The following is a 25,831-nucleotide window of genomic DNA, read 5'->3' on the forward strand; positions in this document are numbered from 1 at the left end:
AAAAATTAGAAATAATTGAAGAAAAAGAGAAAAAAAAATAATGAGACCCAACCCCCCCTTCGATTCTTCTCCCCCATTCCCACAGACCTCTCCATATGGGCATAAATCCCCAAAATCCTCTCAGCAATTTCGGCGTCTTTGAGGGTGAGAAATTGACAGTGGCTGTGATTTTAGGAGGTGGGGAGGAGGGTGGTGGGTGGTGGGTGGTGGGTGGTGGGTGGTTGTCTCTCAACAACAAAGGGAAATCAAGGGGGAGGGAAAGAGGGTCTAGGTTGTTGTTGAATAACATGAGCTCTACAGCCCTAACGGCATAGCCAAACCTAACAATTGGAGCTCTGGTCATGGCGTCTTCGTGGAGGATGCTGAAGGCCTCTATTGATGCTGGCCACCAAGGTACTCTCCGTCGTCGCCAAAGGCACCATGTACTCTTTTCCGTCCAGCAACAGAGGCCCGGCTACTCCCACCGGATTCTCACATCACTGTCCCAGTATCGACTCATAGTCAAGCCCATCCAACGGTAGACCCTCCAGGTATTTTAAGAATCTTTGTGATTTTCGACTTGTCTTGCTTGACCGAGAAGAGACGATAACAGATTTACCACTTGGCAATGGGGTTTGAGCTCTTTTGAGGGGCTGTGCTAAGCTCAAAAGGTTTGCTTTGTATCTCCGTGCTGGGGGCTTGACTGATTTGGGACTTAGTTATGTTGGCCAGTATAGTCAAAATGTGAGATGGATGTTTTTGGGTTATGTTGGGGAATCTGATGCAGGGCCTTTGGAGTTCTCTAAAGGTTGCCCTAGCCTATAAAAATTGGAAATGCAACACTTTTGGAGCATCTGATTTTAAGTGCAATTGTTGGAATTCCAATTCTTGGTACCACTCTTGGGTTGTGGAAAAAGAGAGAGAGAGAGAGATAGTTTTTATTTCATTTTTTAATATTTATTTATTTTTAACATATAAAATGACCAATTTGCCCTCATATTTAACAGCAATATTGACAAAATGTAACGGTAGGACCAATATAGCGATTAATATAGAATTTATGTACAATTTGAACTAATAATTTAATTGAAAGATCAAAATGTAAATCGCTTACAAATTTGAGGACCATTCGAGTAATTTACTATTGTTAGAAATAAATGGTTTAAGCGTCCCTGCTGACGTACTCCATGACATTACATTTTACACCTACGTCACTGCTGCCGTAATCCACGTCAAGCTCATTTTGCAGAAGATTAATTCTGGGGGCATGGTCCCCCAATATAATAGCCATTGTGCACACACATCACATGCATTATTGTAAAAGACAGGACAGCAGCAACTAATGACTTGCCACTAGTTACTCTGTTCCTCAGAAAGTAGAGCCATGGAAAAAAGGCCAATTTTTCATTTCTGTCGGAATCGGTGAAGAAAGAAGGGAAGGTTTGACATAGTCACATAGGTAATCAAGAACTTAAATTAAAATGACAATTAACCTAAATTACTATCATTAACATTGCTAAGATCTGATAACTATAATGTAAAAGATAGATTGCAAGATGTACAGAAAAAAATTTGCATTGACTGAATCACCATGATCATCTCTATATTGTCAAAGCAGTTGTCTAACTTAATGAAAGAAGATCGACCTTCTACACTAGGTTTCCTGGCCATGTCTTCCATCTCTCTCACCTTCTTCCTCAACTCACCATCACCATCACCAGCCACAACACATCTCACTATCTCAATCGTGTTGGCCGCACAAGATCTCTATCATATTCCTACTCCACTTTTATATTCACTGCTGCTAATCCTAAATGCATTGCGCAGTTGTTCTTCATATGTAGGCCAAGCTCTCAATTTCTCCATTTCAGTCAGATATATAAAGCCTCCTACGGTGTGGCTACGGCCTCCACCTCCGCAGCCAATCCAAAGAAGACCCCATCCCCTCAATCTGTTCTAAGTATCCTTTCTGCAACATGTCTGCGGGACAGACGCATTAGTGGTGTGTGGAACTCCCAAAAGCCCGTTAGAGCCGAGCACATTGTGCTCGTCTTACAGGAGGGTGAGAATTGGGGTAAAGCACTGACCCAGCCACGTAGACTTTGAGGTGTTTGTCATCACTAAATATAAGTTACAAGCACGTGGCTCCAACTCGAGAAATGCATACATCATACATGGCTTGAAAATTAAGGAACCATCTTTCAACAATTGAATACACAATTGAGGGAAGTCAACAATCTGCCCCAACTCTGCTGCAACTATAAATCAACTCTAATGAATTTCAAATCTTAATTTATACATTTGTAGCTAAACACCTTGTTTTGAATTTCAATGTTGAGACTTCTTCTATGTTTTGTTAGTAATCACAAATACTATGGAAATTTCATCTTCTCTGGTTTTGACTAAATCGAAGACACATTCTTGGGGCATATGGGATACATTATGCTTGAATAGACTCGACTCTATATTAACAAACAATCTCTTTACCTTTGGATGTGTGAATTTAAGATGAGGATTTAACTTTCATTTTGGCAATGATTTGAAATGGATCACAGTTGAATTCACCACTATCAGATATTAATACTTCTAAAAACTAGCTTAATAACTTATACCAAAACATCAAAATCCAAATCTCTTCTTCTAAATTCACTAATCCAAACCCAACAAGAGTGAATTCTATCCATGACACTAGATGGTAGCAAGCATAATGAGAATATTTGGCTAAACCATCTGACCAAGATTTAGTGATAGAACCTCAAGAAGTGCACACAGCCATAGAAAACTACTCAGACAAGTTGTTCATTTTCAAACATGATCACAATATGAGGTTGACTCAACTCCAAGACATCAATGATCCGCCGACTAAAGCGTAGAAATTCAAAAACCAAACCCGCAATTATACACAGTCCAATTGAATGCAAATCCTACAAGCACCAAGCACTCTTCTGAGAAATTAGCTGTATTCCATCTGCCAACCTCAACTAGCTAGCAGAACCAAATCACAACTTTCACAAATTACACTATCAAAGTTCGATCTCTTTTTTCAAATTACCTAAAAGAACTCACAAAACTCACCCAAATTGATCTCAATTACACAAAATATGTATAAACAAGCAACAGATAAACAAAATTCAGCCTGAATTGTCCATTGATAAGAAGAAGAACCAGAAAAAAAGCACCAAACTTCAACAATTAAGAGAAACATTGCATCAAACAAACTATTTCCTTTTTAAGTAGAAAAAGAACAAAGAAAAATAATTATACTGCGATGCTATTACTGTACCATGAAAATCGATTTTTCAGAAGACGATCACCCTCGGTGGCTATCGTAGTCGACAACCTCGGAATCCGCGAGCGATCTCGAGTGCTGGACTATGGACCGTCCGATGGAGTTGATCCACTCCTCCTTCTCCTTCTCCGAGTCGGCGATGAAGTACATGGTGTCGTGGGTGTTGGTGGAGAGCTCGAAGGCGCAAGGCTTGTGGACCACGTCCTCGGCGCCCTTCACCGTCAGGCACGTGCCCACCGGGATCACGCCGCGCGGTGTCGACGTGCGGGTAACGTGACCATCCTTGAACCAGAACAGCTTCCCTTGTTTCAAGACGAACCAGCGGCGCCGCCAGGTCTTGATGTACTCGCCTTGCTTGGTCAGCCACGTGGCGCGTTCCGGGTTGGACCAGAACTCTATCCCTGTGTAGTCTTCTGGGCTCGGGTCTTGGCCCGTCGCGGCCCGCCAAAGCCCCTCCATTTTTGGTTGAGCTGTTGCTGCAGCCTGCTGTTTGCAGAGACGGGGTTTTGAAGACAGAAAGATAGAGAGAGAGTAGAGAGAGAGATAGGCTTTGTTTCGGTTTTGGCTTGGATTCGGAAACAGAATCAGTTCCCTTGTCTAATTTCGCAGCCGGAGAGATTTGCCAGCTTGTGGAGACCCGACACGACATCGTTTTGTTCGGAATTTAGATATTTCACACAAAACAAAACAACTTTTTTGTTGTGTAAGTTGTTGTGTTTAAAACCTATCATAAAAAATAAAAATAAAATAAAAAAGCTTAAAATCGGTTTTTTTTCCAACCAAAAAAGGACTTCTATTCTTTATTATTAACGGAGAAGGAATTCGAACTTAAGAACTGATAATTTTGGAAATAAAAGAACTACTAAATGTCAATAGGGGAATAGAATTCGAATGTCGAATTTAAGACATTGCAACTTTTCACTGGAAACGACAATTTTGAAAAGAAAAGTACCACTACACCAAGAACAGAAGAGTCGACATAAAGTGAGGGTGTGTCCATAAATTGTGGCCAGCTGGTAGATCAGAGAGGTTAAGCTTGTCAATAAACTTCTAATTCACGGGTAATCGGCCACACCATGCCCAAACAGATTAAAACGAGAATCTACATATTAGAACCCTTAGTTGGCCGGCAAACATGATTTCTTTTGCGAGCATGTTCTTCATTATGGTGCTGCGTTCGACATGCATATCCGTACCAGCAATTTTCCCTGTTTGATGCCTCCGGAGGTAGATGATTTTTGGGAATCGAAATCCGAAACCAGTACAAGAGGAATGAGATCAATTTGTCATAACAATTGTTGCACGTAGGTGTCCCAGAAGTTATCATCTCAGCATGATTCAGCGGCATCCTTGTCCGGTCAATTTCTCTGTTGTTCAACTTTGCAATCCATTCTGCTATAACATCCTGCAATGTTCTCCCCAACTGTGCAATACACTTCTCAGTGATAACTTGTTCGTGTCGATTGTTTTCGTGTGCCGAAGTAGGAATTCTAGAGATGGTGTGTTCTGAGATTGGTTTAAAAGTCTCCCGACTGCACATGCGATGAGAATCACTATGTCCAACCCTTTGTGCATTCCAATATGCACCACAAAATGCCTTATCACATCCTGAACAGTGTTGAGGTACACTGATATTGGTTCGCGAAGGCATCATTCCTCCGCATGCTTGACATTGCAGATGAATAGTGTTTTGATTGCAGCGAAACCCACCAAATTCAGTACCACATTGAGGGCATGGAAGTGGTGAATCATCAACTGCCTCGTTCACTTCTGAGCGAGCCCTTTTCCCACGAAGGCTTTTTCCAGAGCTTACGACAAGATTTGATCGTATTGTTGCATAGGAATTTAAAATTGCCACTTCTTCATCAGATCGTTTTAGTGAAGAATCTGCTTTTAGTATTTCCTCCGCAATGTTAAGCAGGAAATGATTTCTTCCAACAAATTGGACAACGGCTCGACACTGGGGACAGAGTACACTTGAGCGTTTCTCCTGTGATCTCCTTAACCACTCTGAAAAGCATCCATTGCAGAAGTTATGGAAGCAAGGAGAAACAGTAACAACTTCATGCCATATATTCAGACAAATGCAGCATTTTGCATGCTCAACATCCATAGAAATCTTTAACTGCTTCTGACAAGTTTCAGGACCAGGCAATACATTGAACCTGTAGCTTAAGTACCCTTCCTTATCAGGACCTGAAGTAATTTCACTTCCACATCTGATAACAACAGTGTCTTCAGCTTGGATTACAGTCCCATCAACAAATATTGCATTTGAACTTTTATTTTGTATGGTGGCAGAAGAATGGTCTGAGCTCCTTGTTATTTTGCACCACTTCCATTTGTCAGTAGAAGAGAACATGATCTCTGAGCAAATTACAATCTCGTCTAAGCTAATCTCAACATCTGGATATCTTGAGTCTGATGGAACAAGCTTGGCCCAGATTTCGCAAGAAGGTTTTGCACCTGAGCTTTCTCCAACTTCCGCCATCCCTTGCCTATATTCACAAAGGAACCCAGAAACCTTTAACTTAAACCTCAGAGATAAGCAAACAACCATTTTTGTTTTCATTAAACAAGTCCAAAATAATTATATCCGTTCAACTATTTAATAGCCACAGAGAAAAACTTCATTAAATATTTAATCAACCAACAAATTCTTACCAATCATAAAACTCTCCACATCCAAACACAAACTTAAAACAAGTCAGTTTGGCACTCAAAAAACTTCTTTCCGTGAATGCAAATAGTCAGCTCCAATAAATATGCTACCGTATCCAGCCACACCAACCAAACATTTCAACACCAACAAACAGACCAACTTCAAAATTCAGAAGTCTTACAACCGCATAAATTGAAGCATAACAGTTCCAATTAAATATAAAAGCTCTTAACTCAGAACATAACCACATACAAGAAAATTTCATGGAAGACAGTACGTGTCGATTAACAAGAGAGTAAAAAAGGCTTGAGAAAAGGGGTCTCCAGCAATGGCAGCAGTTCTGGCCGGAAATGGTTCATTCTACGATTCATATATAGAACACATACAAACTGATTTTAGGGTTTTGTAATTTGTGAATGGGTGGAGCCAGAATTGTCATTCTAAGAAAGCCATTTTCTCAATTTTGAATTAATACCGGGACTCCAAGATTGTTAAACCACAGAAATTGTATGTGCTGATTTCCCCCAAAAATTTCAATTCATCAAAGATCCAAACATTCATATCTAGAACCACATGTACGTATATCATATTTTCTCTATGGTCTTAGTTTTGAACCTTCTCCCTCAAGATGCCATCACTGTTGTTCTTGCTTTCTTGCATGCCCTAATCTCCACAGGATTTTACATACAGGATATTGAAGTATCTATTAGGTTATGAAGAACTGATAGGTTTCACCAAGGAAAATTGTAAATAAATAAAAAACCAAAATTTAAACCCTGATAATAAAAAATGAAAAAAAGTTAGCAACTTTAGCCAAAGTTTCATACTTGAATCCTTCCAAGTATTTGAACCACTTCAAGCAGTACTAAAACCTATGTCTAGAGAACATTACCAGATTTTTCTATCCATAAAACCGCAACAAAATTCCAGCCATTACAAGAAATTAGAAATGAGATTATGAACCCACACAAAAAGAAAAACAAGAAACAAAAAAGATCTGAAGAAAGCGATACCTGTGGGAACAAAACAAGGCTGAAAGGTCAGATGGTAATAGTGGGAATGAGTGAAACTGCCGCAGACAGAGCCCCAAGAACTGATTTAAAGAAGAAGAAGAGAACTGCGTCAGCAAAAGTAGAGTGCCGCAGAAGGCTCTGTAACCAAAAAGACAGAGATAACTGACAAGAGCAAACACTAAGTATTGGGCTTGTCAAGACTCGGCCCGCTATTGTATTCTTGTAGTGGGTTCGCCAAAAGTTTTGATCTTGACAACGTAACCAAGTTTGTTTCGACCCAAAATAAAACATAACAAGTCATGGCTCGCTTGATAACCATTTCAATTTTAGTTTTATTTTTTATTTTTTATTTTCTATGCTAGAATATGAGAAAAATTAAAATGAGAATGAGATTTAAGATGAGATTGTGAGAGAGTATGAGAAGGGAGGATGGGAGGAATGAATAACAAAAGTGAAAACAATTTCAAATAGATTTCAGTTTTTTTGTTTTACTTTTATTACTCATCCCTCCCATCTTCCCCCTTTATTTTCCCTCTTAATCCTATTTTCGCTCTCATTCGCACTTTCATTATCCCTTTTTTTCTTCTATACTCTAGCACAAACAATAAAAACTAAAAACTAAAATTGAAATGATTAACAAACAATCCTTGATAAGTTTCTATTCTATTTGCTTTGCACCAAGTTTTTGTTCATCGCATTACTCATTTTTGTGGTTGGTGTAGTTGTCAATTTTTTTGGGTGAAAATTTACTTTAACTAATCAATTTTTCTCTGTGCAGGACCAGCCATGTATCATTTGAGTGGTCGGACAAAATCTCTCTCGAGTCTCGACTGACAGCGACTTCTCATGATATTCTTACTAGTTTTGATTATTTTTGTGACCTGATTGTTGATTTAAGGTATAGTCCAACTCGAGTATTAAAACCTAAAGTCTAATTAATTAATGTGTCGGATGATCGACAAACAAAAGCAAAAAAAAAAAGCATAAAAATTACATGTCGCTACTTAACTAACTTTTTAGTGGTGTAAAAACTCTTTTATGTTCCCAATGAACCCAAAATTTATCTACATGTGGACCGTGTGGTGTACGTTGTGAAAGGCAAACTATGGATAGAATAAGAAAATGATGATGATGATGAGAACAAGCAAAGAAAAGCAAATCTTTTCATATATATATTTAAAATAAAATTAAAAAAAAAAAAAGACAAATCACGATAAGGCTTCCTTCCCTTGACACGTATAGTTAGCTCACACGTTACTATCTACTCTCCCTCAAACTGCAGGATTGTCCATCAAATTTATCATTATTAGCCTTCTCCTACCTCCAGTCTCTCCATTTCAAGGTAACAAATTTATCTCTTTCAGCTCCTTAGATGTTTCAGTTCATATGTGCTGCTGATTGTCTGTGGCCTTTGCTCTCTCTCTCTCTCTCTCTCTCTCTCTGACTGTTTTGGTTCTATATACCTATATTTCTACTTAGTTTTCAACTTAAAAAACATGTGGAAGAAAGAGGGGTTTGTATTGTTTTTTTGGCCTTTTCATTTATGAAATTCAACTAGAAGGATATGTCCATGTAGTAGCATAGGTTGTTTAATTGTGCCTAAGTTGCTGCTAATCAATGAAGTTTTTTATCATCAAACAGGTCGCGTTTTTCGGAGAAAAATTGTATTAGTTTACACGCATAGTAGTTGGAAGATCAGGATCAAACTCTCCTACCTGAGACTGCAGCTATGGCTACCACCAAGATATACGTAGTGTAAGTGTCTATATCCTTTTTTCTTAATTTCTTGCGCACATGCATTATTTGGAGGCGCTGGATGTTGAAAAACTACTTCTTGCAGGTACTACTCCTTACATGGACATGTCGAGACTATGGCACGCGAAGTACAGCGCGGTGTTAATGCAGTTGAAGGTGTTGAAGCAACACTTTGGCAGGTAAGATCTTTGATTTGATTATAATTAACAACATATGCGAATGCTTGTAAGGCAGAGTGGCCCTTTAGTTTTTCTGAATTGATCTTAGTTTGACTTGATTAGAATGGAGCAGGTACCTGAGACACTTCCCAGTATCATTCTGCAGAAGGTGAAGGCCCCTCCTAAGGCAGATGATGTGCCGGAAATAAGGCCTGAGCAACTTGTGGAAGCTGATGGTTTCCTCTTCGGGTTTCCTTCTCGTTTTGGTGTGATGGCAGCGCAGTTCAAGGCCTTCTTTGATGCCACTCATGAGATATGGGAAAAGCAAGCACTTGCTGGCAAACCTGCTGGGATCTTCTGGAGTACTGGATTTCATGGGGGAGGGCAGGAGCTCACTGCGTGGGTTTTCGCTTCTCCTCTGAAACATTTCGGCTATATATCGATTTACATATGCTCAACTTTATAGGTGCAATGCAACATTGTTTTCTTGTAGTTGATTTTTTGCCATGATCCATTTGTTTGCAGATTAACAGCCGTAACACAATTGGCACATCATGGCATGATATTTGTCCCTCTTGGCTACACATTTGGAAGTGGCATGTTTGAAATGAGTGAGGTGAAGGGTGGATCGTCTTATGGCTCTGGAACTTTTGCAGCAGATGGATCTCGTCAACCGACGGAGATAGAACTCCAACAGGCATTTTACCAGGGTAAATATGTGGCTCAATTTGCAAAGAAGCTCAAAAGCTAAACCCTTTTAGCATAACAAATACGCTTAGGCTGTGTCTGGACAGAGGCATTTCAAGATGTTATATGCTTTATGTGGTCTCAATATGAAAAGAATTATTAACCATAAGTTGATGAATGAAGAGTTCATCTCACTGCTTCCTTGATATTGCAATTGTGTAAGGTTTGCATATGCTTGTTATTAACCAAAAAGGTTTGCATATGCTTGTTATTAATTTGGTTAAACAGTACATTCCCATAATCTGACATAATATAGTGTCCTAACATCAGATCTTTTTACTTTTATCAAAATCACATGCCTCACCTCAACTCTGGAGTGTAAAATTGGAATTGCTGAAGAAAAAAAGGTGAAAACAGGTTCTGTTGGTGAATAAAAACTTCATTTATCAACAAACGAGGACTCAGCAAGATCAATAGCGCGCGCAAGAGCAGCAGCTTTGTTCTCACACTCTCTCTGCTCATCAGCTGGATCACTATCAGCCACAATTCCAGCCCCAGCTTGCAGATGAGCAACCCACTCTCGTCGCTTGTTCACATCCTTGTATGAATACATTGTATCGTACCGGAAGCTAGTTGGGAAAACAATAGTTCTCAGAGCAAGTGCAATGTCCATATTGCCAGAAAATGAAATTCCTCCAAAACCACCACTGTATGGACCACGTCTGGTTACTTCCAGCTGATCAATCAGCTCCATGGCTTTTACCTGCATTGCAGCAGAGAGCTAAAAATGAGGAGATTCAAGAATAAATTATAAGCAAGTCCATCTAAGATAGATTAGGAAATCTTCGCATCAGGTTGCATATATCTACCTACTACATGTACCAACAATGGTGTGATAATCCTATCCCTAACCAATTAGGTTAACCCTCTTCGACAGTTCAATGGCTGAACTTGCAGGATTATACAGGTTAATCAACTCTTGGATTAAATGGATGGCAAATTATCCAATTAATTAGAAATGAAACAAATTTGCAAAACAAAAGGTGGAAAAGGGCTGATGATGAAAACCTTTGGTGCTCCACTGACAGTCCCAACCGGCAACGCAGTACGTAGAGCATCCCAGCTAGTTAAATCATCAAGTAACTCTCCAGTGACCTGCAATGACAATTGTAAATTTTCGTCCCTAAATTAAATTGATTGTTGTTGATAGTACATTGATCTTGTCATCCCGACTTTGGAAATTATATCCATGAGAAAAAAAATTATGAAAGTAATGTCTTAGTTATTAATCTCTAAAAGATATTAGGCTACCTCTTAAGTGCATTGAGAAAGGAAATACTTACCGTAGAACTTAGGTGCATGACATGGGAATAACGCTCGATGTTCATGAGCTTCTCAACCTTGACAGAACCAGGTTTTGAGACCTGCACAAACAAATTATTAAGCACGTGGTTATGGCTACAAGATACTAAAGAAACATAGCAGATTATGATACAAATCTAATAAATATAAGCAATAGTGGTCACTTAAAGCATGAACAGAAAAGCCACCAAGTGTAAACTTTTTTAGCTGATGCTGAATAACGAAATATTGTTTCCTACCACTGACAGAAAAGATACAGTAGACTGAGAATTGCTTTCTACAAAAATAGAAAATAGTTCCACTTCATACTATATGGAACCTCCACATTGGCCCAAAGTCAACAAGGCACACCATCAAATATTGAATCTCTAGTTCAAAGCAAAGTAGACTCTTCAGACTCTCTCATTCAAGAATAAACCACTACAAAATAACAGACCTTTTTGAGCGAAATTTGCAAGATGGTAATGCATATTGACTTACTAGGATGTTTCAAACACCAAGGGACAAGAATGATATACAATTTATCCGTCAGAATGAATCCTCGGGACATTGGCGTCTGCCAAATGTAGACTATTAAGGATTGCATCTCAACCTCAAAATTACAGTATATGTACAGTTTTACAATCTTAGAGAATAACATTCGGCATACATTAGAATGTGAATAAATATATAAATAGGAGAAAGATAAAAGTATAAACCTTCCCGACATCATTCCTTCCCAAGTCTACAAGCATGATGTGCTCTGCACATTGCTTTTCATCATTCAAAAGCTGTTTTTCCAACATTAAATCTTCTTTAGCTGTTTTTCCTCTTCTAACAGTCCCAGCAAGCGGTCGATTGGTGATCGTTCTCTATTAACAAAAATAAAAAAATGCACAACTGAGCAAATTTACAACTAATGAAAATGACATCCCTATGGCAGGAAAACTAAAGTAAACAAAGAAAACATAATATGTCGGACATCTCGTACAAATTATCAAAGGTCAAGTAATATTACGATTACACACATAATAAGAGGCTTAAGAGCTAGCAACAGAATAACTTAAAAACTTCAGATGTTGAAATTTTTAGGACATCTAGTTGTGCTTACCTTCTTGACGTGTGTAAGGATTTCTGGACTTGAAGCAACCAGAATACAGCCTCGAGCCTGATCACATAAGTATGTACTTATAATCTCAGAATTACAAGGTGAACAGGAAAATTAAAAACAATGGTTCACTGAAAAGGAAGCAAACCTGCAAATAAGTCATATAAGGACTTGGATTCACTATCCTCAATGCTCGATAAATTTCAAATGGGTCTGCAAATGTTCGCCTCTCGAAACGCTGACTTAAGACAATCTGAAATATATCCCCAGCTAGGATGTGTTCTTTGGCTTTCAAAACTGCCTCCTTGTATTCCTCACTTGTCAAGCTGGAATTCTCCAATTCAGGACCAAAAAGTTGAGTGTTGAACTCTATTGAACCTGCAGGCAGCCTTGGGCTGAAATTGACAGTTGATACATTCTTACATCAACCTTATGATTACAAAAGAAAATGTAATGAAAAGTATGGAAAACTAACTCCCCACCAAATGAAATAAAATAATTTTTTTATATAAAATAAATCAAATAAAAAACCACACCCCCAATACCTTTATTACATAAGCATAAGTTTGAAATAAAAAATTGATTTAAAGAGGATGGGATGAGTAGAACATAGGACAGGAACAAAAACTCACAAAAGAAAAATATAAAAGAAACACGAAAGAAAGGAATTGATTACTCACGTGATAATGTCATGCACTCTAGATACCAATGTTTCCAATCTATTTATTCCATCATTGAAGGCCTCCTCAACAGAAGAATATTGATCTAATTGCACCCAGTGAATTACATGTGCTTTCTATAGTAGACAAAATTAAGAAATAAAAATGGTTATACTCACAAAAGGTAGCATCCTATTTTGTTCAAATTAAAATTTACAACCAAAGCTTGCAATTACCTAATTCTCCTAGTTATACATATGGAGTAGGATGCAAATATCTTGTTTCACCATGGAGGAAAAAGCGAACAAGAACTTTGAAGGGAAAAAAAAAACAAATAAATATAAGCAAAAGAGAGAGTAATTTGGAAGAAAGAAACTCTTTTAGCAAAGGAAGTAGATGAATTTATGTTGACATGCATTTGAATCTAAGTGTCTCAATCTATTTATTTCTCTTCACTGAAATCTAGAGTGAAAATCTAAGTACCTTCTCCACATGATCGAAGACTATCACATCATCATAAAGGCCAAGATGAACATCAGGAAGATTTCTGTCATCTGGTGGTGCACTTGCAAATGGCAGCTTTTTCGTCTCAACATAACGCACTGTATCATAGGAGAAGTAGCCAACCCACCCACCTGGTTAAAGAGAGTGGATGTTATTAAGCACCAACTAGTGACTTCAAAGATCGCCATTGTCCTAGGACCGAATTAGACAATAATACGAGGATAAATTTATGGCAATTTTGTGACAAATAATTATATAGAATTCATGTCAACACAGTACATGTAGAGATTAATAAAATGTACAGTAAGAATATGAGTAAGGCTAGTAAAAAACTTTGACACAAACTAAGTGAAAAAATTAAGCAAAGCATGTTCCCTTTTTTCAGAATAACTTCACCACAACTTCATGAGTCTAAGTTGTGTAACATTAATGAACAACATCCAAGGAGTGTTGGTTTGTTTAGAACTGATAGGATTGAGATATGGATACTATGAGAAAATTTAAAGTACGTTATTCTACCACAAAATGCTTCTGGAAGTTCATCAACAAGTTGGGGTGTCCATCCCTCCATGATTCTCCGGGGAACAGTCATTGGATCTTCCACGATCTCCTCTGTCCTACACCCTTCTCTGTGGTCCATAATGGTAACCATGTTCTCTTTTGCTACGATTTCAATGGACGGTTGGGCTCCAATAACACTGTACCGCCCCTAGCAAAAGATTGACATAAAAATTTAATAAGTGATCCAGTATTATCTAAGGTTAAACCCAAACGAATACAAATGTGAAAAAGACTGAAGGGGCTTACAACATTAGAGTCCTTGGAACCCGGCTCAACTGACTCAAACAGAAAACTTGGAGCATCTCTGTCATCCTCCTTAACCAGACACCGGTATGCAAGCACAGGAGTTAAGTGATCAGAGAATATGCTTCGATACAGAGGAATTAAATTTCCTTTCTTTGAAGCCTCTACAAACTTCTCTGATTGGTCCGCTGGAGGAATTAATCACACCAATCAAACCTCACATTAACACATTACAAACAAAACTCATCTAAGGATGACAATGTACTTTCCTATAAATCAAATACCAAAATTTCTGAGAAAGGTTGGGAAAAGAGAGTAAATTTTGAATTATGATATTGTTCATATACTTCTCAATTTGGGACCAAATATAACAAAGACCACAACTATTAGTGTTCAGCTTGTAGGAGCCAAATTAGCTTTTATAATGTAAATCAAAATACCATTAAGTACAAAGCTTAGAAAATCAATTTCTTTTCTTTCCCCTGTTTTCTCCTTGACCAAACAGACACCAATACTCAAAATGTGAATGCTCAATATGCATTTCCTCTTAAAGTTCTACACTTTCTCAGAAACCAACCAATCATAGCCGAGAAAATCAACATGCATATTCCACCTTTTCCTCACAAGATAACGAGAAAATGTACCTAATGAAGGAGATGAGAGGGCCGAGCATCTCAATGTACGGACACGCGGAGTGGCGCGAAGCAGAGCTAGAGAGCTGGAGGCTCTGCCGCGAAAGTTAACGGAGACCGTTGACGGTGATGTAAGAGTTGAAGGCAGTTGACGGGAGCCAACGGCTAGGGTTTCCATGGTGAAACAAAACGAAAGCAGGCTGATTTGAACTTTCTGTTTTGGTCGGTTGAGTTTTGAATAGACGAAGTCAGTTGTCAGAGGATGATACTGGAGAGGAGCGTAGCGGAGCCATACAGGCTATTGGGCTTTTGACTTGGGCTCAACATCTCTCAAATATGGAAATACAACAAGCACTTGAATATGGAAATAAAATTATTAGAGATTATATTTTCGAAAAATATAAACACTTGAATATGTGATGCAGCACGGATGCGCAAATTAGAAGAAAATTTATATTTTCAACTAGGAAGGGTACCTTGAATCTACAAGGAGAAAAAAAACTCTCAAAGAGAGATATTTAGTTTATAGTGAAGTTGAAAATTGACAAGTGCATACATGAACTAATATTGCTATAGATGATGCGTGAACCATAGGCAAGTGCATGAACTAGAGTATTCATGAATAGTTATTAATGAAATACATGAATTTAACATTAATCATGTGTTTAATTTATTTATTATGTAAATGAACCCAGAGTAATTGTTCATTGAACTGTGCTCTTGATTATGATGCATCATCATACTCTCTTGCTTGCAGAAAATTCGACTCTGAGTTTTTGCGAGGATTGTCAACGCCATCTGGAGGATAATATTCAAACAAGTCTGCCACATTAAATGTGAAAGAGATGCCCATGTCCATTGGCGGAGCCAATTAAGACCCACCAGGGTCACTTGACCCTTCTCAACATTTTGAAAATATTATATTTATCTATGTTATCCAAGTTGTTTTATAGCTATATTTACTATATTGACCCTTTTACAAATGTAAATTGTCTACAATGAACATGAATATGATTTAAATTTGTTTTCATGTCTTCATATGTCATTTATATGTTGTGTCATGGATTTTATTTGATTTTCTCATTCTATCTAAAATCAACTTTAATACTCTTTCATTATTTTAAGTTGCTAGAATTTGGGTTATACTTACTAAGATATTAAATTTGAGATATTGAAATTTAATCATTATAATGAATTCTTATATATTTTTTCCTATAAAAGCTAAGTTCATTGTAATTATAAAGCTATTTAAAGTTGACCATCCTTGATAGAATTTCTAACTTCGCCACTACCCATGTCAACTGGTAGCTCGACAACATAAGTATTGTCATTAATCTTTCGCGTGATCTGGTATGGTCCATATTTTTTGTCTTTCAGCTTATTGTAAGTTCCAGCAGGAAATCGATCATTTCTCAAGTAAACCATCACTAAAACACCTTCTTGAAAGACCTTATAGAGTCTCATCTTATCAGTGGCTTCTTTGTACTTCATGGTTGCTGCTTCTAGGTGTTCTCGAACCTCCTTTTGGACAACTGAAATCCTTTCGACCATATTTTCTGTAGCGATGCTTTTCCCTAGCAATTTAGGTAAAGGGACCAAAACATGCTTGTATCTTCCATATACATTGTCCAAAACATGCTTTAGAGGATGATAATAAACAATAATAAATGGAGACTTTCTAGTTGAGCGATTAGCAATGATGTTGTATGCAAACTCAGCTTGTACTAAAGCCAAATCTTATTGTTGGGCCTTATCTCTAGAAATATAACGAATAAGATTTCCAAGAATACGGTTGATCACCTCAGTTTGGCCATCTATTTGTGGGTGACTGGTACTGCTAAAGTTGAGAATAGTATCAAATCGTCGCCACAAAGTCCCCTAAAAGTGGGATAAGAACTTAGTATCACGATCTGAAGTGATGGATTTAGGGACACCATGCAACCTGACAATCACCTTGAAAAAAGGATTGGCAATTTTTGTATTGTCTGTTGTTTTCTTACAAGCCACAAAACGTGTCATCTTTGAATATCTATCCACAATCATTAATATTGAATCCATACCTCTTTGAGTTAAAGGTAAACCCAAGATAAAGTTCACAGACAAATCTTCCCAAGGAACCTCCGGTATAGGCAGAGGAATGTAGAGACTTGTGTTCTATGACTGGCCTTTAGAGACTTGACATATTGGACACTTCTTTACATAATTCTCCATGTCATGCTTCAATTGTGGCCAATAATACCTTTCTTCTGCAAGAGGTATTGTTTTATCTCTGCCCAAATGCCCACTTAATCCGTTGCTATGGAGGTCACGAATTAAATGCTCTCTTAATGATCCTCTTGAAATGCACAGATGATTCCCTCGAAATAAATAGTCATCATGAATATGCATATTATCCACCACTTTTCCCAATTGCAATTTTTCCCAAACACCAACAAAATCCTCATCTTCACAGTACAATTCCTTGAGACAACCAAATCCAATTACTTCAGCACGCATGGTCACAAGGATGCCCTCTGCTTAAAGCATCAGCAACACGATCAAAATTGCACACTCGTAACTAAATTTGAAAATCAACTCATAATTAATTCTTCTTGCAGTCACTAAAACAAGCTTTCACAATCTCTTACGTATCAACTGGACCTGCACAATTCAGTGCTACAATGATTAGATCCTTCTAAATTGGAACCAAAATCATATTAAGTTAGTTTGCTAAAAATTTAAAAATTAAAAAAAAGGGTGCCGCCAGGTTGCCAATGCATACAATTGGAATAAATCTAAAAAAATAAATAATTCAGATCATTGAATCCCGTTCGAACATTGAACACGGATGCCGGTACTTTCATGAAAAGAGAAAGAGAGATTGAGGCCAAGAAATTAGTCATATTATATTGAAGAATGTCCATGGCCGACTCTACACGTTCCAAAGTACAACGGTCGACAACATTTGAGCTATGATCATCAAGAGAAGAGCTATTCAAGAAAACTACAGAGTCCTTAACACATTGCTTAACGCAGCTGTAATATCCAGGAGATCGACAAGCTCCGTTGCAAGGCAATGTCCTTCGCATCCATTGTAACAGGTCATGTTAAGAGTTCTTCTCTGATGAGAAATTGAAACCCTATTGATAGAAGAAGCCACATTATTGCCTTGTAAAACAAGAAACACAAATAATGCAACCAGCAATGTCATTAAATTCATATTGCAATTGTGTGTATAATATTTCTAAATATCCATGGTTCCCTTGAGCAATTTATAGTGTAACATTTTGACTATATATGCAGATGATTGGTTGCATAGAAATTGTGTGTATATATATAGTGAGTTCGATTGACGGATCCCTCAAATAAGCTTATTTGAGAGACATTCTTGTAGAGCCCATCATACATTGTATTTCATTAATCAAAATTGTCTATTTTGTAGATATTCATTCGAAGATCATCTCTGCAAAAAATCACTTGAATCCTATATCATTTGACTACTCAATTAAATTATTGAACTTTAGCACTTTCTTAAAGTATCGTATTCATTGATTTTGTAAGACACAATTAAATGTCTAAACAGTATCCGATTTGTCTTATTTTTTGTAAAGATGATCTATGAATGAAGACCTAAAAATTATTTGGATCATTGAAAAAAATTGTATGGTAAGGGCGTCCCTCAAATAAAATTATTTGAGGGATCCCTCAATAGAAGGAGACTGTATATATATAAATTTATTTGAAGGATCCCTCAACCATATATATATATATATATATTACAGAGAGCTTCTATTGAGGGATCCCTCAAATAAGTATTTGAGGGACACTCCTTGTAGGCCACACTCCGTATTGTATTTCACTAATCCAAACCGTCTGTTTTGTAGATACTCATTCAAAGATCATCTCTACAAAAAATTACTTGAATCCGATATCATTGGACCACTTGTAAACACGAATTTCTTGCGACAAATGAGACAAGAACACGTGTACAAAATAATATTGTATTTATGAAATTTAGGGTTACAATCTCTGTTTGAATCCTCTGATTCGATCTCCAAAGTGTTTAAAGAAAATTTGTGTTTGATACAAGGGTCGTAGAGACTTGATCTTGATCAAACGGGTAGCACGAAGCTTGTTTGGTGTTTGGGATTTTTATGGTGAAGGAACCGGCACGTATTTGTTGTGCTTGGTGGCTCTTCCAAGGTAGGGTGAAGAATGCAAAGAGTTTTCTGTTTCTTCTGAGTGCTAGGTTTTTTTCTCCCCGACCTTCTGACCTCTGCTTTCGTCTTGAGGCCTCCTATTTATAGGCTTTTGTCGGATGCTTGACCTAAATAACTTTCCTTGATTTGTGGGATTTGATTTGATTTAAATCAATTCCCATAATCTGACAATTTAACCAGATTATCTTTAATTGATTAACCTGATTAATATTTGATTTAAATCAAAGTCAATCACAGAAGATTCTTTCCTTTAATTTTGTCTTCATCTTGATCCGTTTGATGCACTCCGTCGGATGTCGCCATTTGTCATTTTTGACAATTAATCCAATTTTGATGAGTCACACGCCACATGGGTGAATTACGGGGCCCACGATTTAATCCACCGAACCCTAATTATTTTCTTGTCAATAGAATTTATTACACCAAAATTTCTGTGTCTACACCACTCATTTGAGTTATTGAAATTTTAGTACTTTCTTGAAGGAACGTGTTCATTAATTTTGTAAGACACAATTGGATGTCGAAACGTTTTCCGATTTGTCTAATTTTTTGTAAGGATGATCTATGAATGAAGACCTAAAAAATAGATGGTTTGGATCATTGAAAAAAAAATTATATGGTACCTTAAAGGGCGTCCCTTAAATAAAATTATTTGAGGAATCCCTCAATATAAGAGAACTATATATATAAAGCTTTTTAGATAAAGATCAAAGAGAAATCCTGGAATATTTTGTTTGCTGAGAAAATCAATTTGATGGCTTTTCAGCCTCTCTTGCTACTAATTTTGGCTTTACAAAGCCATAGGCTGGGGTCACTATTTAAAAATTGCAGTGTTTAATTGGGATATAAATTGGAATAGTGATGAGCCTTTGTTTGCAGAAAATCAATGTGTTTTTCCATTTTTATATAATTTATTCAATTTTTTTTTTTTCAATATTAAAGTATTCTATGATAAAATAACGCAATTTTACTACACAAGACGAGAACCTGTACTTGACCAAAAAAAAAAAAAAAGACGAGAACCTGTAAATCACATTGAAGAGTCAACTCAACTGTTATTGTATTTCTTTTTGGCAAGCCAACTGTTCTTAATGTGATACCAACTCAGATTGCAATCTGAAGCTAAAGAAACAAATCAATTCAATTATGTTTTCAGAAAGAAAAAGAATGTACAACAATTAGTAAAAGCAATGACAAAATTACATTCTTCAGTATAACATAAATTATTCAATGTGTTTTCTCTATTATTTTGTTCTGTATCTTAAAAATAAAAAATTTATGGAGGATGATATGGCAAACATTGAACTCTTGGGCAAACGAGTTCTGAAATTAGACGGTTCGCATCATTGGTAATCTGCATTTGAACAATAACATGAAAACTATAAGAAATAAACCAAGACAACAATAATTTTAGCTTACAAATCATCAGCAAGTCAGTTTTCATAGGGCAAAGCTATCATTGCTTATTTCAACTGCAATGAATAATCTTTTACCAGCATGTACTATTTACTAAACCTATGCAGTCAAAATGAACATATTCATTCTTTTGGTTGATCACATTCACTGCAATGCAGTTATCTAACTGTATGAGATGCAGAATTCATACTCAAAGAAAAAGCATTTCAAGGTAAATGTAAAAGGCAAGGTTTCTGACCTTCTATTGAAATTTGAAGCAGGATGAAAATGCGGGTCACCAAGATCAAGCATAAGAAGAATGATGATTCAGAGTCCATATTCTCTGAACATAATTATTGAAGGCAGTTCCGAAAGAAACGAATTCCCTGTTCAAACATGAATAGCTAAACATTAAGAAGTTGAAAGAAATGATAAGAATACAACATAAATGGAAAGGTCAGTTTAAGAGGCTTGGATACGTGTCCTCACCTGCAAAGCAAAGGTGATGTCTGCTTCATCTACATTCAGTGTTACTCTTTTAGATTTTTCATCTCGACATTGACCGCCCAGCTTCAAGAGGCCCTGCACTTAGGATTATGCCTCAGTAAGTAACTTATTTCTCCTTCTCCAAGTTGGTAAATTAGTATTAAGTCTAATTGTGTAGTAACAGAGAACAGAAACACTAAGACTGTTATACTAACAATGCTTTTTCTTACCTGGTCACTTAGCACTCTGCACATACTTGAAAACTCAAAAACTCCAACTGGGGGAATTAGTGTTGATTTGCAGATGTCTATGTAAGATTTATTTAGCTGCAAATGTGTGACAAATTCAGAAATCAGTAACATAATTTTTCCATGCTTCCCGTTATCTTTTATCGTCAAACAATGGCCAGGAAACACACCTCTGTTACAGTTGAATCCTTCTTTTTCCTACGGAAAAGCTTCACGGCAGAGCAAAGTATAATCTGTGGAGAGAAAGGACAGTTGTATTAAGATTAATTATATGAGATGCAGGGAGCAAATATAAGACTGGTGTAAAATTAGTTCACAGCGCTTGAATATAAAAACCTAAACTGCTTGGAACTAAAGACATCATTGTTCAAGAATAGAAATACTCTTAAGTCCCACAGTCTGCATACAAGTACAAGTAGTACAAATCACCAGAAGAAGGATTACCTGTTGATGTTGCGGAAGACATTGTACGGTATCCACTACTGGTGATTTGTATGTCTTTGACAAAGCAGCAGCCATATGACCAATTTTCACCTGCAACACACGCAAGTGAATATTTAACATTTATATACTTCAAAGTATTTACTTGAAACTCTTAGGATTTCAGAATGTCTTGGTACTAATAAGACCTTAGAGTTACAAATGAATCAAATAAAGGTCATGGAGTTGGAAAAATCATGAAATATTGTTGCAGGAATGAAAGGATGAACTTGAAAAGAATGCTTGATAAGAAAATGATACTGAACAAGGAAAACAAAACTACATTTGTCAAGAGTCTTGTGGGGACCAATAGGGATCACTTACAATATCAATCTCTGTTTTTTTCACAACTGGAGCAGGAGCCATCTGCTGCTCAAAAAATGCATCTACTACTGGTGATGAATTCAAGTTGTCATTAGATTCTTTCAGTTCCGCTTCCAGAATCTCAATTGCACTCCTGGAAAGTAGTTAGCAAAAGTTAGCCTCATAACCCCACACAAAGCTCCTACAAGTACAATCAAAGTCACCATCCTTATTGAGACATTTGCTGATGCTAATATGACTCCTAAGTCCTAAGGCATTTACATTTTCTGATATATTGATGAATCTAAGGCGTTTGCTCCTTTCATACATATTCTCGATTGCACAGTCAAATTCTTGCACTTTTTCTACAGTTTATGATGTAACTCAACCAAACTAACCTGCAAATACAAAGAGCTTTCCTCATATCTCCAGATGCAGCAGCAACTTTCTGCCATTTTTCAGAGTCAGTACTCAGCCTATCAAAGTGCTTATAATATACAGAACGATAACACAAGGATCTTCTGGAGAATATAATAAACAGCAAACTCACTCTAGCACAAAGTTCCAATGCTTGTGGTTGAAAGACGGTGTGAGGTAGTGTCTGTTGGAACAGAATAACAGCTGTTATTAAGTAACACTAGATACCAAGACAATAATTAGTTTCTCCTCATAATTAAAAAGTATGAGAGAACAAGACTTGTTATTACATGCAAAAAAGTAGCACAAACTTACCATTAGCCTCTCTTGAAGAATCCTGATAATCTGCTCCACATTGTAGGCCCGAAAAGTTATAACCATAGGCTTGCCTAAAGCAAGAATATGAAGGCAAAAACATCAGTAAGTACTACACCCCAAATACAGTTTAGCTTCTTATTGCGCAAAAACAAGGTAAAAATATTAGGTATTTGGACTCACAATTTAATGACTGAAGTCTTGGAAGAAAACGATCAGCCAGGTCAATGGCATTTGCCACTCCTGCAAACATAACAAGAATATGAGATCTAAACACAATACAATCTGCAATGGAGTTGAACCAACTTTACAATTATTACCTATGAGTATACATCTTGAGAATGGGTACGTTGTGAGCATGAAAAGATCATGAAGCACCGCCCGGTCTTTAGTAATTAAAAAATCCAACTCATCAGCTATTATCAACCTGAAAAAATGGAAACCACTTGAGTATAACCACACTCTTGATGATAACATCCAATTTGTTAAGATAAGCAACTAAGCATTCAATGTCATAAAGACATCCTGCTCATATCTAATTTTTTAGATTTTTAACCCCAACAAATATACAAGGAAAGGAGCAATGTGTGTTTATGTGGGCATCAAATATTGCATGGATTGTGGCAGATTGAGGATAATTTGCTTACGTCATCTTCCTTCTAGATGTCTGAGGCTTTTGAGAATACAAGTTCTGGAGAAGCTGCAGGGCTGAGGTAGTACTTTTAACTTTCTTTGGTGGTTGGTCTTTACCAAGTATCTGCCAATGCAAACCAAACCAAACCAAATGTAACCATATAACTTATAAGTTATAATCAACAATAGAATAAGCTGTAAGTATCATTACCTTGCTAAAAATATCAGAAGTCTTTGTTAGAGAACTGCAATTCAAAGCCAGCACATCTGGCTCCTGAAATCCAGCCTGGTAGTAAGATCAATTCACAGTTTTAAAACTTTGGATTGAAATAAACACAAGCACTTAACAACAAACACATTTTAGAACTTAAAAATGAATCAAACATTCTAGAGATTTTGTCATCTACATAATTAAGCACCTAAAGTATTGAGGTACAATAAGCTCACCTCTCCTGCCCAGTCAACCAAAGCTTGTTTCACTTTTTCAATGGACAACGATTTTCCAGTACCGGGGCAACCACATATATATAAACTCGCAGCCTTCTCTTGCTCTACGCATGCCTTGCAGAACTCCAAAACCCTCTTATGCTCGTCTTCGCGGCACGAAACAGTAGACGGCACAGTTGACACGTGTAATGCCTCCTTCGCCTCACTGATTTGCTTAACATCTACAGCCAAAACCATTTGTTAATTCTTAGACCAAACAAACAAATTTTCCCTAAAATTGAAATTGATTTTGCTTAAACAATACTTGCCTTTGGGATCCCATTTCGGTTTATCGACTGATTTCTCAACTGATTTGCAAAAAGTTTGAACCTTCTTTTGGCTGAAATATTTCTCAATTCCCTGCAAACAAAGATGAATCAGAAACGAAAATCAAGTCCTCCATGAAATTAAACCAACATCTTAATCAATCTTGCACAATTATTAAGCGGTTTCTATTTCATAAAAATTAAAGCGAATCTCACATCTGCGGAACTGTTAGCGCAAGCACTGAGTCGCCGGCGAGGCGATCCGAGTTTCATCGGCTTGGATATCGGACTAAGCTTCATCGGCGACGAACTGGATCTGAGCTTCCGCCTCTGAGGAGTTGAATTGCCGGCGGAGCCGACGGCCTCGGGTGCGTTCTCCGATTTGACGGCCATGACTTTGTCGTCGTTGAGTTCGAGGCTGCGTTTGGCAATGGCAGGCATTGTGTTTGAAGGAAAATGAGAAAACGAAGGCTTGAACTCGCGGCAATGAAAATTGTGTGCAGGCGCGCTGGGCTTGAACATGCAGGAACGAACGGGTGGGAACCCATAGATAAAGATATTTTTTCCGCGGGAATAAAAATTCGTTTTGGCGCGCTGGCGCGCGCGAGTTACAAACTCAGGGGGCGTGACAACCGATATGTATATGTCCGAAGGTGGGCTCCACCCTGTCGTGCTTGGTCCAGGCCCATCCATAGGAGCTGAAGGTTAGGGTCCGGTCGACACGATTAGTTAAACGAGTTATATTTGTGTTGATTTACACCCTCGCCTTTTTTTTCTTTTACACAACAAAATATTGGAGAAATGGGAAATTGAATCTAGAACTTCTGTATACGGGTAAATATATTTAATTACTTAAATTAATTACATTAGATTCTTAACGATGTTTAAGCACGTATTCGGGGCGGAGTTAGAATTATAAAGTTAGAGAGTTTGAAGTAGAAAATACAAGTATATAAAACACCTAAATATTCAATAATTACATGTTTAGAGCTAAATATTTATAATTTAGTCATGTCTAATTTGTTTTAGAGAGAACTATATGTTTGGGCCTAAATTTGGCACACCCAAAAGAAATCCAAGAAGAAGGCCCGTGGTAAGAAACACATACCCAAAACCCAAAAAGCCCAAAGCATGGAAAGCCGATATTTGGGCTTTAAAAGATCAGCCCACAGAATTTGTTTGGATTCAAGCCCAAGAAACTAAAAAAATATATATCTCCCACGTGGCTACCTCAGCTATTGAGAGGGTCAACATTTTCAACTAGAGTTTTTATGGGAAGAGACGTCTCCGGGAACCTGCCGACAGGAAATCAAGAAGCCCACCTATTTTCAGAGATTTGTTTTGCCCCGAAGACAATAGTCCATCTTTTCAAAAGGATTCACAGGCCATGACTTCTCAATTAGAACAGGAAATAAGGAATTATTCAGAGAGTACAGAAGAAAACCAAACCGCCATAAAAAGCACACACAAGCGTTGGCGTTGGTTGAAACAAAAAGCAGTCCCCCAGGGAACTAGGGAAGGGATCACTGGAGACTATTGAGAACTTGTCTGCCACGGTTGATAAAGATCTTTTCTAAAGAGATCTTTTTGCCGCCCATTTAAAATTTAGAAAACACCTCCAGGAGAGGATCTCTTATAAAAACAAAAGCAGGCAAGAAAGAAAAGGACAATCAACTCATCAATCAAAAACACAACACCAAGAAAAAGCCAAGAGCTCACTTGAAATCCGAAGTTCAGACTTAGAAGACAAGTCTTCTAGAACGAGACACCTCGTTACAGATTTGGCTCAGCAAGAGCCAAGACAAGCAGAGTTTGAGTTTTCACAGACGTGGAGACCCCAGAAAACTCAGGACGAGTCTTATTCAAGCAGAACAACTCTCGTAGTACGATCCTTAGCTCATCAGACCATCGAGAATAGCCACTTCTGTCCCTCTCAAGCAGGAGGAATTGCAGCTCTGCCTATTCAAAAGGCCTCACAAAGCGTGAAGAAAACGCAAAGCTCTGCCAAAATC

General features: G+C 37.5%; 5 protein-coding genes across 9 annotated transcripts; 1 reads left to right on the forward strand and 4 right to left on the reverse strand.

Moving 5' to 3' along the window:
* Nucleotides 1-2,961: 2,961 nt before the first annotated feature.
* On the reverse strand, nucleotides 2,962-3,918 carry LOC117629527 (pleckstrin homology domain-containing protein 1-like). The gene has a single exon (XM_034362032.1). It carries the CDS (start codon nucleotides 3,725-3,727, stop codon nucleotides 3,290-3,292), a length of 438 nt encoding a protein of 145 aa, XP_034217923.1. The 5' UTR covers nucleotides 3,728-3,918; the 3' UTR covers nucleotides 2,962-3,289.
* A 189-nt stretch (nucleotides 3,919-4,107) lies between these two features.
* Nucleotides 4,108-7,120, reverse strand: LOC117629703 (E3 ubiquitin-protein ligase CHFR). Of its 2 annotated transcripts, none has more exons than XM_034362270.1 (2): nucleotides 6,944-7,120; nucleotides 4,108-5,766 (listed from the first exon to the last, which is right to left on the reverse strand). In XM_034362270.1, exon 2 carries the CDS (start codon nucleotides 5,757-5,759, stop codon nucleotides 4,371-4,373), a length of 1,389 nt encoding a protein of 462 aa, XP_034218161.1. In that variant the 5' UTR covers nucleotides 5,760-5,766; nucleotides 6,944-7,120; the 3' UTR covers nucleotides 4,108-4,370. The 2 variants fall into 2 exon arrangements, with proteins under 2 accessions (XP_034218161.1, XP_034218162.1); XM_034362271.1 differs by having other exon boundaries at nucleotides 4,108-5,768; nucleotides 6,984-7,119.
* Nucleotides 7,121-8,138: 1,018 nt separating this feature from the next.
* On the forward strand, nucleotides 8,139-9,749 carry LOC117629704 (probable NAD(P)H dehydrogenase (quinone) FQR1-like 3). Of its 3 annotated transcripts, none has more exons than XM_034362273.1 (5): nucleotides 8,139-8,285; nucleotides 8,585-8,698; nucleotides 8,784-8,877; nucleotides 8,990-9,255; nucleotides 9,382-9,749. In XM_034362273.1, the coding sequence occupies exons 2-5, from the start codon at nucleotides 8,673-8,675 to the stop codon at nucleotides 9,605-9,607; spliced, it is 612 nt and encodes a 203-aa protein (XP_034218164.1). In that variant the 5' UTR covers nucleotides 8,139-8,285; nucleotides 8,585-8,672; the 3' UTR covers nucleotides 9,608-9,749. The 3 variants fall into 3 exon arrangements, with proteins under 3 accessions (XP_034218164.1, XP_034218163.1, XP_034218165.1); XM_034362272.1 differs by having other exon boundaries at nucleotides 8,179-8,285; nucleotides 8,966-9,255; XM_034362274.1 differs by lacking the exon at nucleotides 8,139-8,285 and having other exon boundaries at nucleotides 8,296-8,698; nucleotides 8,980-9,255.
* Nucleotides 9,718-14,909, reverse strand: LOC117629702 (anthranilate synthase alpha subunit 2, chloroplastic-like). The gene is made up of 11 exons (XM_034362269.1): nucleotides 14,604-14,909; nucleotides 13,963-14,147; nucleotides 13,675-13,864; nucleotides 13,135-13,286; nucleotides 12,673-12,788; nucleotides 12,141-12,387; nucleotides 11,996-12,052; nucleotides 11,604-11,756; nucleotides 10,887-10,967; nucleotides 10,612-10,698; nucleotides 9,718-10,306 (listed from the first exon to the last, which is right to left on the reverse strand). The coding sequence occupies exons 1-11, from the start codon at nucleotides 14,767-14,769 to the stop codon at nucleotides 9,983-9,985; spliced, it is 1,758 nt and encodes a 585-aa protein (XP_034218160.1). The 5' UTR covers nucleotides 14,770-14,909; the 3' UTR covers nucleotides 9,718-9,982.
* Nucleotides 14,910-19,913: 5,004 nt separating this feature from the next.
* Nucleotides 19,914-24,355, reverse strand: LOC117632098 (cell division control protein 6 homolog B-like). 2 transcript variants are annotated; one of them, XM_034365498.1, is made up of 17 exons: nucleotides 24,036-24,355; nucleotides 23,823-23,913; nucleotides 23,515-23,735; nucleotides 23,279-23,341; nucleotides 23,082-23,191; nucleotides 22,755-22,861; nucleotides 22,618-22,677; nucleotides 22,435-22,508; nucleotides 22,253-22,303; nucleotides 22,101-22,150; nucleotides 21,724-21,856; nucleotides 21,364-21,453; nucleotides 21,090-21,152; nucleotides 20,902-20,997; nucleotides 20,675-20,767; nucleotides 20,445-20,571; nucleotides 19,914-20,144 (listed from the first exon to the last, which is right to left on the reverse strand). In XM_034365498.1, the coding sequence occupies exons 1-16, from the start codon at nucleotides 24,339-24,341 to the stop codon at nucleotides 20,539-20,541; spliced, it is 1,641 nt and encodes a 546-aa protein (XP_034221389.1). In that variant the 5' UTR covers nucleotides 24,342-24,355; the 3' UTR covers nucleotides 19,914-20,144; nucleotides 20,445-20,538. The 2 variants fall into 2 exon arrangements, with proteins under 2 accessions (XP_034221389.1, XP_034221388.1); XM_034365497.1 differs by having other exon boundaries at nucleotides 23,279-23,353.
* Nucleotides 24,356-25,831: the final 1,476 nt, after the last annotated feature.

The sequence above is a fragment of the Prunus dulcis genome, chromosome 6 (genome assembly GCF_902201215.1).
Source record: "Prunus dulcis chromosome 6, ALMONDv2, whole genome shotgun sequence".
Lineage (NCBI taxonomy): Eukaryota > Viridiplantae > Streptophyta > Magnoliopsida > Rosales > Rosaceae > Prunus > Prunus dulcis.